The sequence below is a fragment of the Cuculus canorus genome, chromosome 1 (genome assembly GCF_017976375.1).
Source record: "Cuculus canorus isolate bCucCan1 chromosome 1, bCucCan1.pri, whole genome shotgun sequence".
NCBI lineage: Eukaryota > Metazoa > Chordata > Aves > Cuculiformes > Cuculidae > Cuculus > Cuculus canorus.
The window spans coordinates 29,482,662-29,495,637 of NC_071401.1; the positions used below are offsets into that span (position 1 = coordinate 29,482,662).

Here is a 12,976-nt window from a genome sequence, read left to right on the forward strand (position 1 = left end):
CAGGCTGGACTTCTGGGCTGAGACCAATGGGATGAGGTTTAACAAGGCCAAATGCCGGGTCCTGCACTTGGGGCACAACAACCCTATGCAGTGCTACAGACTAGAAGAAGTCTGGCTAGAAAGCTGCCTAGAGGAGAAGGACCAGGGTGTGTTGGTTGACAGCTGACTGAACATGAGCCAGCAATGTGCCCAGGTGGCCAAGAAGGCCAATGGCATCTTGGCTTGTATCAGAAACGGTGTGACCAGCAGGTCCAGGGAGATTATTCTCCCTCTGTACTCGGCACTGGTGAGACCGCACCTTGAGTACTATGTTCAGTTCTGGGCCCCTCACCACAAGAAGGATGTTGAGAGTCTGGAGCGTGTCCAGAGAAGAGCAACAAAGCTGGTGAGGGGGCTGGAGAACAAGTCTTATGAGGAGCAGCTGAGAGAGCTGGGGTTGTTTAGCCTGGAGAAGAGGATGCTGAGGGGAGACCTTATTGCTCTCTACAACTACCTGAAAGGAGGTTTTGGAGAGGAGGGAGCTGGCCTTTTCTCCCAACTGACAGGGGACAGGACAAGGGGGAATGGCCTCAAGCTCTGCCAGGGGAAGTTCAGGCTGGACATCAGGAAAAAAATTTTTCATGGAAAGGGTCACTGGGCACTGGAATAGGCTGCCCAGGGAGGTGGTTGAGTCGCCTTCCCTGGAGGTGTTTAAGGGACGGGTGGACGAGGTGCTGAGGGACACGGTTTAGGGAGTGTTAGGAATGGTTGGAGGACTCGATGACCCAGTCGGTCCCTTCCAACCTAGTCATTCTATGATTCTATGATTCTCATCAACCACCATTTTTGTCACAACTTAGAGACGCTGTCTTCAGAGAAAATGTATGTGAGAAATAAGGGTGACTTCTCCGGTCTTGGACTGCGGCATTCGGGTCCTGGCTCACTGGACATTAAATGTCCCATGGCACAGAGAAGGGGACTGAGGAACATGCCTAAGTCCAGGACACTACTTGGACATAACGTAGCCTTCCAAGCCTCACTGACAGAGGAGCATGCAGACTCAGGAACTGGGCCTATTTGCAACAGACTGCAGAGAGGAATTGGGCTACCTCAGTGCTTACAGATCCAGGCAGCTTCCACCTCCTCATCTCACGAAAAAAAGAAAGTATAGAGATATTTAGTCACTTTCCTAAAACGTGAAAGGTATCATCTTTCTGACACGCTTATTTCTCCCCACTGACTATATTAGCAACCTACAGTGACTAACTGACTTAAGATTCGATTTTCATATGTCACCTAATTCTCTGAAATGTCAGTTTCTGAAGAGATTCATTCAACTGGGGAAATCTTGCCTCAAGTATCTTGGGAGGAATCTACTGTATCACAGACCAAAATTAATCTGGGATTCATACCACGCAAATGAAAACAGACGTTATAGAGAGAAAGAGGAGGACTACTCAGAGAAGTTTTATGAGGATACTTCATTCCATGAATTTTCATACTGAATACAAGTAGGAAAGGCTATGAACTACACAGCCTTCACTCTTGTTTCTGCATTTATTTTCAGTCAGTAAACATTAAAATAAATGCATTTGGATGCTAGTATAACTTCTGCAATAAATCTGATGCTGCTTTCTGCTAACCAAAAGCAGCATAGTATTCATACATAACTATACACTAAAGAATTTTTAATCCTTACTCTGTGCTGAGGATGATGGCTGCTTTTAAGGAACATAAAGCAAATTTTCAATGAGAACTGCAATCAAGAATACAGTTTAAATAAATTAAATTCTGATCTCAAATGCAAAAAAAAAAAATCCACTAAAATAAGAAAAAACGTCATTCTTCCTGAACATGAAATGACTAACCCAGATACAAAAAGGACTTAATAACCTCAAAGCATCAAAACTCTCATCCTCATAGCTTTGTTTTTGTGTTGGTGTTTTTTAGAAATCACAATCATCAACTAGTTAAAATTTTTTAAGGAATAGATTTTTTGTACACAGAATGTCCCATGTAAGTTTGATTATGTATCTTCCAGTGACGGCTGCTACACAAAAGTACTAATCAGTCCTGGAAAAAAGTACAGCTTGCTATCAGCTTCTGTAAGCTGGCACTGCAGCATAACATGCGGAAGAGTTCCAATAGTTCCAGAGAACCACAGTTCTAGTCAGCTTCAATGCTATGAAGTTACTGAAGGATGGAAGAATAATTGCTAACTTAACCAATCTTTAATGAATGTTGAAAAAGAAAAGTTAGATGTATCTTCTAATTCAACAGTCACAGGGAAAGTAAAAAAACCAAAAACCCCAAACCCAAACACAGATACCAAACCTTAAACAAACAAAACACACAAAACCACCTCACCCAACCAAAAGAAAAGACAGAAGCAGCCATGCATGTACTCTGTAAAATAAATAAATATAATAAAAGCACAGATAAAAGAAAGGAAAGCAGCACACTGAGGAAAACAGAGAGAACAGCTATAGCAGTGTATGTTGTTAAACAACTTTTAACACAGTTTTTTTTTTCTTGTCAAGACGATCATGAAACATATGCAGTTCTAGGCTTGATTTCCAGCAGCAAGGCAAAAAGAAAAAAAGCAGCAGGCTGGAACTTGGTAATGTACCATATGCTTTTCAGAAACACAAACGTCAGAACTAAAACTGAGGAAAAGCATTTAGTAACCCAGTTTACATCTTCACCATTCTATTTCTGCTGTGACTCCACATATGTAAACAATCTGAAAGCCAAAAAAGGGTATTCTCAGAATTATTTAGTTTGGTTTTATAGCCATCTATCACTCTGCTGACTGAAGACTTCCTCCTATGGTAACAGGTTAATAACTTTAGGACAAGTTTTAATATTAAAAGAAGAAATTCATTTTAGAAAGACTAACCTTTAGATTTAGAGCTAATTATCTATTTCAATTCAAGTATTTCGCACTTAAACTCAAAACAAAGCGTGTGTGTGTATATATATATGTATATATATGTATGTGTGTATGTATATGTAAATGTAATTTGGGGGGGGGTGTATATATATATATACACACACACACACCCCAAATTACATTTACATATACATACACACACAGACATATACTACATATATATATATACACACACAAACACAGAGACACACACATATACACAGACAGCAGGATTTTTGGAAATCCCACTAAGCACCTAAGCTTCTACACAAAGTTTGGAGGATAAGCAACAGCTTCCAAGCTAGAAGTATTACTCTGTCAGTACACCTTTCTGAGAAATAAAGCTGACTGAAGGTCAAACATTACATGTTCCATTCCCCAAAGAAAAAGAAACGGTTAACAGTATATATATATATATGTAGTTGTATGGTATTTGGCTACTTTGAGAGTGCTGTCTACCTTTTGGGTAACAAAGGACACTAAGGCAATATAGGGACATCTCACTCTGCAAGTACTAGCCCTAGTAGGAAGGTGCAGAGAGGGTGCAGAACTCCAGGGCTGCTGCAAACCCGTGTCAGCAATTTACTGACTTGTCTCAGAATATCACTGACTGCCACAGAAACTTTCCAAAACAACTTAACATCAGTCTAATACTAGGAAAAAAAAAAGTCTGTTAAAGAAAGTTGTTTAAACTCTTGCCTCCTCATTTTCCTCTCAATCATCAATTCGCGTCCCCTCACCAAACCAGGACTCACGTAATCAAACACATACTTCATCTCCAGCCTCAGGAATAATCAGTAAAAACCTCACTACAGTAGTTATTGTTACATGAAAAACCCTCAAGCACTTCTGTCGTCATACCATGCCTTCTCAGTGTTACTATGAGCTCCTATGGATCTTCTACCAAGATAGGAGTTCATTACCCACTCAGCTTAAATGCAGTGATGAGAAGGTGCAAAAGCAGTACTTTTATGCTTAAAAGAAAGGGAGGAGCTAACACGCTTGCTTGTTACTTTTCTTCTTCCCCGGTTTTGTCCTACGAAACTAACAGCAGTCCCTTGTTCTGTGGGACACAGAACAAGACAGTCTCTCATGCCAGCTTTGAGTAGCATATGAACATCCACAGAGGTTAAGGTCCTTGTGTTTTCTGCCCAAACACGTGCATTCCTCTAACTTCATTGACTGTTTTGTTTTAAAGCATGGTGGAAAGTTACAGCTTTAACCTGATCAGACACTTCCACTATTTGAAGCACATGACCTTCCATCTTAACATCTTCAAATATTTGTACTGCTATTCCACATTTAAACCACGAGCCAAAATTTCAAGTATTTGAAACAGATTATCTTGAAGATATGAACTGTTCCAGAAACATGGTATATACCCATTTGGTAACTCAGTTATGCAGTATATACATGTTAAATCACAATTACTATCATAATTCTGCTGAGATACAAGGAGGCGGGAATTGATTAAAAAATATCCTCAGATGTTTCACAAATGAACAGAAATTTGCAAGTTCTACGATACGGTTATCTAGTCTAACATAGGAAGTCCAAAAATAAGCCAAAATATTTAACTAAAGAAATTTCTATTAGATTTCCAATATCCTTTTCAGTCAGGACTGGCTAGAACTAATTAAAATATCTACAGTTCAGCCTGCACACTATGAGCACAGGAAACCATAAACATGTATTTACATGGGCAAAATAGCTCATAATTTTGATCGTGAGAACACGATTAAGTTTTGTCAGCACTACAGATTATGTTATACATCGTGTAATCCAATACCACAACGCTGTTATGAAACTGGAGAAGCAGTTCCTATATTGTCGGGAAGTAACCCCTACACTATATGTACTGTCACTAAGCAAACAGGAGACTTTCAGAAAATTGAGCAACACTATCATGAAATCAAAAGTCTTCGTGCTTCTTGTAGCTTCAAAGTTACAATAAAAAAAAAGAGGAACACAATGAACTAATATTCTGGTTTAAATATTTTCAAAAAAAATATGAAAAAGGCTCAGAATTGCAATGTGTTGTACAACACTTATTTTGAAAATGTATATCCCTTTCACTAGCACACCATAGAAAACAACCATAAGAAGTAGTTTTAAGACCCATATTTATAAGTTATAGCCTCCCTGGTCTTTCTGTGCCCCTAAGTTGTAATTGGGCAACCTTGACAGAGTAAGCAGTATCTGCAGTTCTGGATTTCTTACATTTCAGTTATATAAAGTATTCTGTACTTAGCAATAGCTTCTAAATGACCAGATGCAAAAGCAGTTTCCAGGAGTTTTCTGCCACTGAACAAATGCCTTTGCAGATTCTTCATAAGTCACGTATCAGGTGTCAAGGAAGGACAGGAAACAAAAGTCGCTACTTTGACCAGACATCATGAAACACCGAACAGTAGACATTGTGGCATAACTGCTAGTTATCATGAAATTAATAAAGAAACTGACTTTACTGATGACTGAGAATTTGCCTAATGTTCTCTAAGATTCTCTTTTCTTCTTTTTATAAATAAACACTGCTATTATGAAGTCCACTTTAGACAGTATTCTTACTGAGCAGCATTTTCATTGTTGTGGTGGAGGTGTTTTGTTGTTTGTTTGTTTGTTTGTTTTTTAACAAAAAAGGACACTGATAGCATATACGATACCTTCCCCTTAAGCAGGTTAACAAAAACTCCCACAAATTCATCTCTTTGAAGAAATTCTTCACCTGTTTTCCAGTTTTAAATCTTGAGTGGCAGGAGAAAGAGTGACAACATTTTAATGAAAAAGCACTCCCAAAAGAACAGTTAAGTTCATATCTGACTCAAAAATTTTGCACTATTATGGAGTAAGCTGACAGCACAGCTTGATAAGTCTTATTTTTGGGGAAGGCAGAACAAGTAACTCAGTCTCAACTATCTTTGAAAGGTCACAGTGATTAGGGGAAGTTCCCAAGGACTGGAAGAAAGCAAATGTCACTGCAATCTTCAAAAAGGGCAAGGAGGAGGATCCAGGGAACTACAAGCCAGTCAATATCACCTTCAGCTCTGGGAATATGAGTATGCAAGTCTTCCTAGAAGCCATTTCCAAACACATTAAAGATAAAAGGTGATTAGGAGTAGTCAGTATGGATTCACAAACGGGAAATCGTGCCTGACAAACCTGGATGGCCTCCGACAATGAAATTACTAGCTTGGTGAATAAGCAGAGAGCAGTAGATACTGTTTGTCATGACTTTAGGAAGGCTTTTGATACTGTCTTGCATAACATCCTCACACAGAAACTGATGAAGTACAGACTGAATGTAGGCATGGAGGTGGACTGAAAACTGGCTCCTAAGGCTGTCATCAGCAGTACCAAGCCCAGCAGGAGGCCACTTCCTAGTCATCTACCTAATGTTTACTATCTTCTTTAAAGACCTGGATGATGGGACAGAGCATAGCATCGAAAGGTTTGCAAGTGATACAAAGTTGGGAGGAGTGGTTAAAGCACTAGACAGCTGCACTGCCATCCAGAAGGACCTTGACAAGAAGAAGAAACGGGCCAGCAGGAATCTCACAAAGTTCACAACAGAGAAATGCAAAGTCCTGTACATGAGGAGGAATAATCCCACGCTCCAGCACACACTGGGGGCTGACTGGCTGGAAAACAGCTTTGCAGAAAAGGAATGGCAGACAACAAGTTGAACATGAGTCAGCAAGGTACCCTCAAGTCAAAGGCGAACAGCGTCCTGGGTTGCATTAGGAAGAGCATTGCCAGCAGGTCAAGAGAGGTGATCTTTTCACATTCCCAGCACTGGCGGACATTCGGAGTTCTGGGTCCAGTCCTAGGCTCCCCAGTACAAGACAGACATGGACATACTGTGTAGAGTCCAGCAAGGGGCCACAAAGAGGTCCCTTCCAACCTCAAGAGTTCTGTAAGATCTTTTAAACAATAGTCAAAAGAACGAATATTCACAATTGGACAAAGTAAAGAAATGCTGGTGGTATGTTTAATTTTGTGGACACACGCTTTATTCTTTATTTGTTTGCAAGGCTTTAAAGTAGAACTTTTCAAGGCAGAACATGTAAGGAAACAATAACAGTTTTCCTCTTGCATGTTACATATTGCTACTTCTAACCATCAGTATTGAAAGAAGAATTGGAAGAGGAGGCCAGTTTGGATATTTTTTTTTTCCTGGAATGTACTCTCCATGCATTTATTAAAAAAGATCTATCAGCACTTTCTCTGTATTTAAGCTTTCCCTACATTTTGAAGATCTCAGTGCAGTCCAGACTTTATCTCATGAACTGCTGCAATCCATTCTCCAGTCTCATTTTAAAACTCACCTCTGTTTTCACCCTGTAAATTAATTCTTTATAATTATTTATTTCTTCTGCATGAATATCAAACATGGGAACAGCAGACTAGAAGGGATTTCCCTAGATTGTCAAGTTCAGTCTCCTGAAGTCCCCTGCTGTCACAGGCAGTGACCTCTCAATCCATTCAAATACACCAAACCACTTATTTTTTAACTCATTTTCTCCCATTAGAAGCTGCTGAAGAATTGTGCTTATCTAGGGGTAAAGTACTCTTCTTAGGTTAAAGATACAGAGAAGCATACGTTTTTGCCAGCACTTCTTTCTCACTGGAGCTGACTTTTCCTCAAGTGTTCTGAAACCATAAAAAGTTTTTCCATCACCTTGACTGGTTTTGTCTAAAAAAAAATGAAATAAAATTGAAGTGTTGAGGCACACACTAACACACAAAAGCAATTCCCACTGTTCAAGATAGCCAGTTGTAAGCGTCAGTCCAGAGGCCATACAGTTGTTAGCACATATTGTGCCTGAGCTGGTAACCTCTACCATGAGGAAGGTTTATTAACTTTAACAAGGTCAAGCGATAATGTAAATACACAGCTTCCAAATTAAGACTCCAGCATGGCCAGACAACTTGTCAGCTGTTGGGTCCCATCCTTCTATGAAGATATTCTTTCACAAGACAGGCTTTCTTCCTCATATGCTCCTACAACTATCTCCTCTGCACCAGTTCGACCTTTACCTCATACTCTAACACATATGCATGACCAAAACTGTACAAAGTAATCCTTTGTCTGGAATATTTATCATTTACAGGGCACAATGTCAATCATGCTGTTGGAAGAAGGAAAAAGAAAAGATACTGAAGATTTCTTACCTGTTGTGATCCATCCCCACTAACAATAGGGGAAGTTAGAAGAGGGATTTCACTACTTATAATTGAAGTGGTATCCAGTAACGGTGGATGTTCTGCCATCATTGATGGTACACAAATTCACAAGATCACCTGCAAAGAAAAGTTACTCAAACAGTTAAACTACATAAATATTTCTGAACAATTATCCTTAAAAACTAGGCTCACTTAAAAAAAATAAATAAATTAGACAGCTTTAGAAAGTCTGTTTCCACAACATTCGAGCAATCACATAAACCTGAAAATGTGTTTTGCCAGTTGGTATAAGCCTTGTTTATACAGCAGGTAGTTTAGACCCCCTCTAGCGGCTGAACCTCCGAAGAGGCAGCAGTACACCCTTGGAGCTATCAATCCTCAAGCTTTTGATTACAAACCAAGATTTTGCCCAAGTTTGACAGGCACTGCTAACAAAACGCCTACTGGGGAAAAAAAACACCTAACAAAAAACCCAGAAGCAGTTGCCTTTGAACTTACAAATATAGTGTTCTTGTTTACATGGAACTGGTAACCATCCGAGATCTATGAACAGGGAGAGTTTCTTTTCTTTTTTTAATCACCAACTCACTGTTTCTACTATTATAATGAACGAGACACTTATTATAGAAACAAATAGTTACTAGGAATGTCCGAGTGAGACAAAGGAATAATAAAAAAAACCCCAAAAACTTCTACACAATTTGATATTTCTTTACCTTTAAAATGTATTAGACCCAGAATTAAAGCTGTGTCAGTTTGATAACCAGTGGCCCTTGAATAACTTTACTAGCAGCTAAAACTTGGGGGGGGGCAATGCCTGCACATGGAATTATAATCCTCATAACTATGCTACAAAAAAATCCTCGCTAGCACACACTGTAAAGTTACATGAAATCTGATAAGAAAAACGCCACACAGGCAAGAGGCCCATGACAGCAGTGATCTACTTCAACCCTGGTAAGTGTCAAGTAACAGCATAACAGAAAGTAGGATTCAGCTAAGCATTCCTTTCAATTAGATTAACAAGTCATAAGTAATGTTTTATGATATTTCACGTAGTAGTGCAACATGGAGACTGGATGGAAGAATTAAGACCAGAAAAGCTGAAGATTATAATTTTTCCATGTTGCAAATGAGCTGCAATTCTAATAAGCTGCTTTTGAAGCTGTATTCATTTTGTTAAAAAAAACCATAAAATCAAAGTTATACTGGTTTAGTGTACTGGTCTTAACTCCATCCCAGCAGACTTAGTATCCTTAGCTTTTGAAATAAAAGAATTAGATCAACAAGAATTGAGAAGCTTATGTTTCTTATGAGAACAGAAAAGCAGATAGAAAGAACACACTAGAGGTGAACAGTACATTCAGAATTCCCACAAGTCCATCACATTTTGCATCCGAAAACAGTGCTTAACATCAGACAAACACAAAGATTAGGTTGCGAATAAGCTTGCTCAATATTTCTAAAGCAGAACTGCCTCTCTTAGCCAGTTCTTACAGTAGCCTGGTGAAAATAAGTATGTACAATTTTAAAGTTACACAGCCTGACATTCAGTAATGTTACTGGTTTTTAAAATTTTGCCTTGACATCATCTGGCTAATGAAACTCCCTACAAGCACTGCTAAACTAACACAGATATACCGTCTGCTCGTAAACAGAGATGCTTACTAGTCACAGCATGTAACTTGCTTTAAATGAAGAGATGCCCAATAAAATTCAAAGAGCAATAAAGTCAACAACACTGACTGTGGTAACAAATTCTACAGATTGTACTTGTTTAACTTAAAGACCTGCTGTTATAGCTTACTACTCAGAAGCTTTTTCTAAAACTGTCTCCATTTTGCCCAATTGACTGCTTTTACTTGTTTGCCTCTCTACGGCAGATGTTGTACATCTGCTGTGGGTCAAAATGTGTCAGTACAAGACAACTCATGCAGAATAGTGACTTCACATTTTTCTAGGCAATGCATTAACAAAGCACTATAAGCCTCTAATACAGCTACAGATAGACAGTATGATTTATCTATTCCCATACTGAAGGTTGTACTACTATAAAACTATGAACTTGGAAAAAAAGCATTCTGAAATTATCTTAGCAATTTTATTTACTTTCCTGGTATACTCGGCAAAGATTAAAGTTGGAGGGAAAAATCCCACTTCAGGTTAAAAGACTTTGAAACCTAACTGTGATTACTGAAGAATTCATCATCGCTTATGCCAAGTCATTTATACTAGCCAGCCTAATTAGTGTCCCAAGCAATGAGGACAGTTTTATATTCCTACCTTACTTTAAAAGCTCTCCCACTCATCAAAAAATCCTTCAGGCTACAATCAGTCCCCACCTCTTTCTGCGTGTGGCAGAGGGCTGATGAAAGTTATTTGGATCACCTTTCCAGCTAGCAAGTTTGATAGTAAGCTTCCCAGGATATTATCCAATGACTATTCAACGTAAAATGAACGCACAACATGGAAGCAGAGGTTAGAATCGAGACAGCCCTCCTCTCACAACAGCTACAAGTAGGCTTCTCTTGATCTTACAGCTCCAAATATTTTGCACTCCTATCTATAGTGTCACAGGCAGAAAGGTAATTCCAATACTCCAAGCTATAACACAATACACTTCCAGACTAAACTGGCTTGAATTTCCCCAGGTTTAAGTTCAATTCAGCTCATTATTCCCAAGCCACCACACTAATGAATAGTCTCATATAAGAAAGTAATAACCCCCTTTATTGCACACAATGACTCGATTGGATTCATAACTTACAACGTACTTAGTGCCATCACCATTTATTAGGCATAAATTAAAACTTGTCTACCAAATTGGACACCTGTGAGAATTAAACATAACCCAAATTGACTCAAATATGACTGTCACAACAACTTGTTCAGCCCTTCTAAGGCAGGAGCAGCTCTGTACGTACCTAACATTCAGTCTCGAGTTCATTCCATTCTCTTGCACAGTTGTTTAATAGTTTGATTTGTATGAAAATCAGGTTTCCATGTGTTCACAAATAGGTATAGTCCACCTTTGGCACACAGCATTCATTGCCTGAACCGGGACACTGCTAAATTCCATGTCTGGATCCAAGTGTTTGATTTATTCTGGAGATGAAGCACACTGCTCATCCATAAACCCTGACAGGAGGTACTAGGTATAGTGTTATTCCTGACACTCTCTACAACAATAATAAAAGTGCTACCTGTCAGACTGTGTAATCAATCTAGGGAAAAAAATAAATCAATGTTTTCTTGACAACACGGTATTAGATTTCTCTGCAATGCCACTGAACTAGTCTTGAAGACTAAAGGCTTGAACTTCACATCAGTGTGGGTCTGTGCTACACGTACCATCAAAAGCCTCCTCCCTATCAGTACTCAAGAGGCAGCAATCTGTGCTGGTCAGGCAGTAAACTGTACTATGTCCACAAAGTGCCTTTTCCTTTTTAGCTATAAGGACATATAAAGACAGACAGGAATTTGAAAATGGCAGAGTACTGTGTGGCAGAAGGAGAAGCAGTTGGATAAAATGGACAAAAGGTTGGCATCAAAATAAGCAGAAGCGCTCAACAAATGTATCTTGGAAACAAATGCCATTATACCACATTCGATGCAAGGATATCAAACGGGCATAGATACAGCTTTTAAAATCAGAAGACCCAGACAGCCTGCATTCAAGACTTCTAGAAGAAGAGATCTACTTAGACGTTTGAAAAAGACTTGCAAATAACTTGAGTCCTTGGGAAAGTGTCAGAGGTCTGAAAGAATGCTGGAAAACTTGCATTAAGTATTCTATTGTAAAAGCACAAATGGGACAATCAAGGTCTGTTAGGCAACAGTGATCAAATAAAACCAAATAAAAGTTAAAGTTGACGTTGAACATTATTTGGAAAGAAATAAAAGGAAAGTATGATTGATGAAAAAAAGCTTATCCAATTAACTTGATGAGAACCTCCTGGCGACGGGTATTGCTGATAAAGGCACTAATAAGAGAACTGGAAAAACAATCTTAAAGTTTATTTGGCATTACACAACATTTCTCTTCAACAAAAACACAGAACAGATATTACATGTATTGAAACTGGACAGGCAGCCCTTAAATATTAACAGTAAATACAGAGTTGTGTGTAAGTTTCCAATAGGAAGGGAAGGTATCAGTTGTTGGCTTCTCATTACAGAACATGTTTCTTATTCAGCTCTCAGGAAAAGAGGGGAAAAAAAAAAAAGAGGAAATCAGAAGGAAGTCTGGAAATGACAAACCATGACAGTGATAAGAGAAAGTCATTTTACTCTACTAAAATGGCATGAATAGCTTAAAAACTAGGCATAACAAAAGATTTTAATACATAAAGGTAAAGCTATTCTTTCCAAAACAAAAAAGAATGAACTCAAGCCTATGAAGTGTTGATTCTGAAAAGGACAGGATAACAGAAGAGGAGAGCCAAACACAAGCTCCCCAAAAGGCTGTACCTCAGGCGTACCTCACTTAGCCACGAAGAGGGCATTTTCCCTCCTTCTGGCTGCAGGCAACTACAGTCTCTACTGGAATAAAATAACAAGCTTTGTCTCCAATTTGCTGACGTAAAATTGTTGATACCTGTAGTATGAGTGACTACAACTTCTTGAAAATATTTTCCATATTGAAAATACTGAAAGCAAAGTATGTGCATACCATAATTTCAGCCTTACTCCACATAAAACTGTTCTGGATGATCTGTCTTCCAGCTCCAGCTAGTTTCCCCACTCTACTCAGGATTTAGTGAGGTCTTGAAAAGGACACAAGAAAAGCAGCTTTGGACAACAGGTAAGGCTCAGTTTGTAGAGCCACTACAAACAATTCTGTCAGATTTCCTGTACCACTGAAAACTAATGGATGCAGCA

The 12,976-nt window shown here is 38.9% G+C and overlaps 1 protein-coding gene across 2 annotated transcripts in view; it reads right to left on the reverse strand.

Annotated features, from left to right (window-relative positions):
- FNDC3A (fibronectin type III domain containing 3A) overlaps positions 1-12,976 on the reverse strand; it is a 124,992-nt gene that overhangs the window by 99,916 nt on the left and 12,100 nt on the right. For both annotated transcript variants that reach the window (XM_054058764.1, XM_054058754.1), the window contains exon 2: positions 8,084-8,212. In XM_054058764.1, coding sequence (XP_053914739.1) covers positions 8,084-8,185 — 102 coding nt within the window. In that variant the 5' untranslated portion in view covers positions 8,186-8,212. The remainder of the gene's footprint in view (positions 1-8,083; positions 8,213-12,976) is intronic.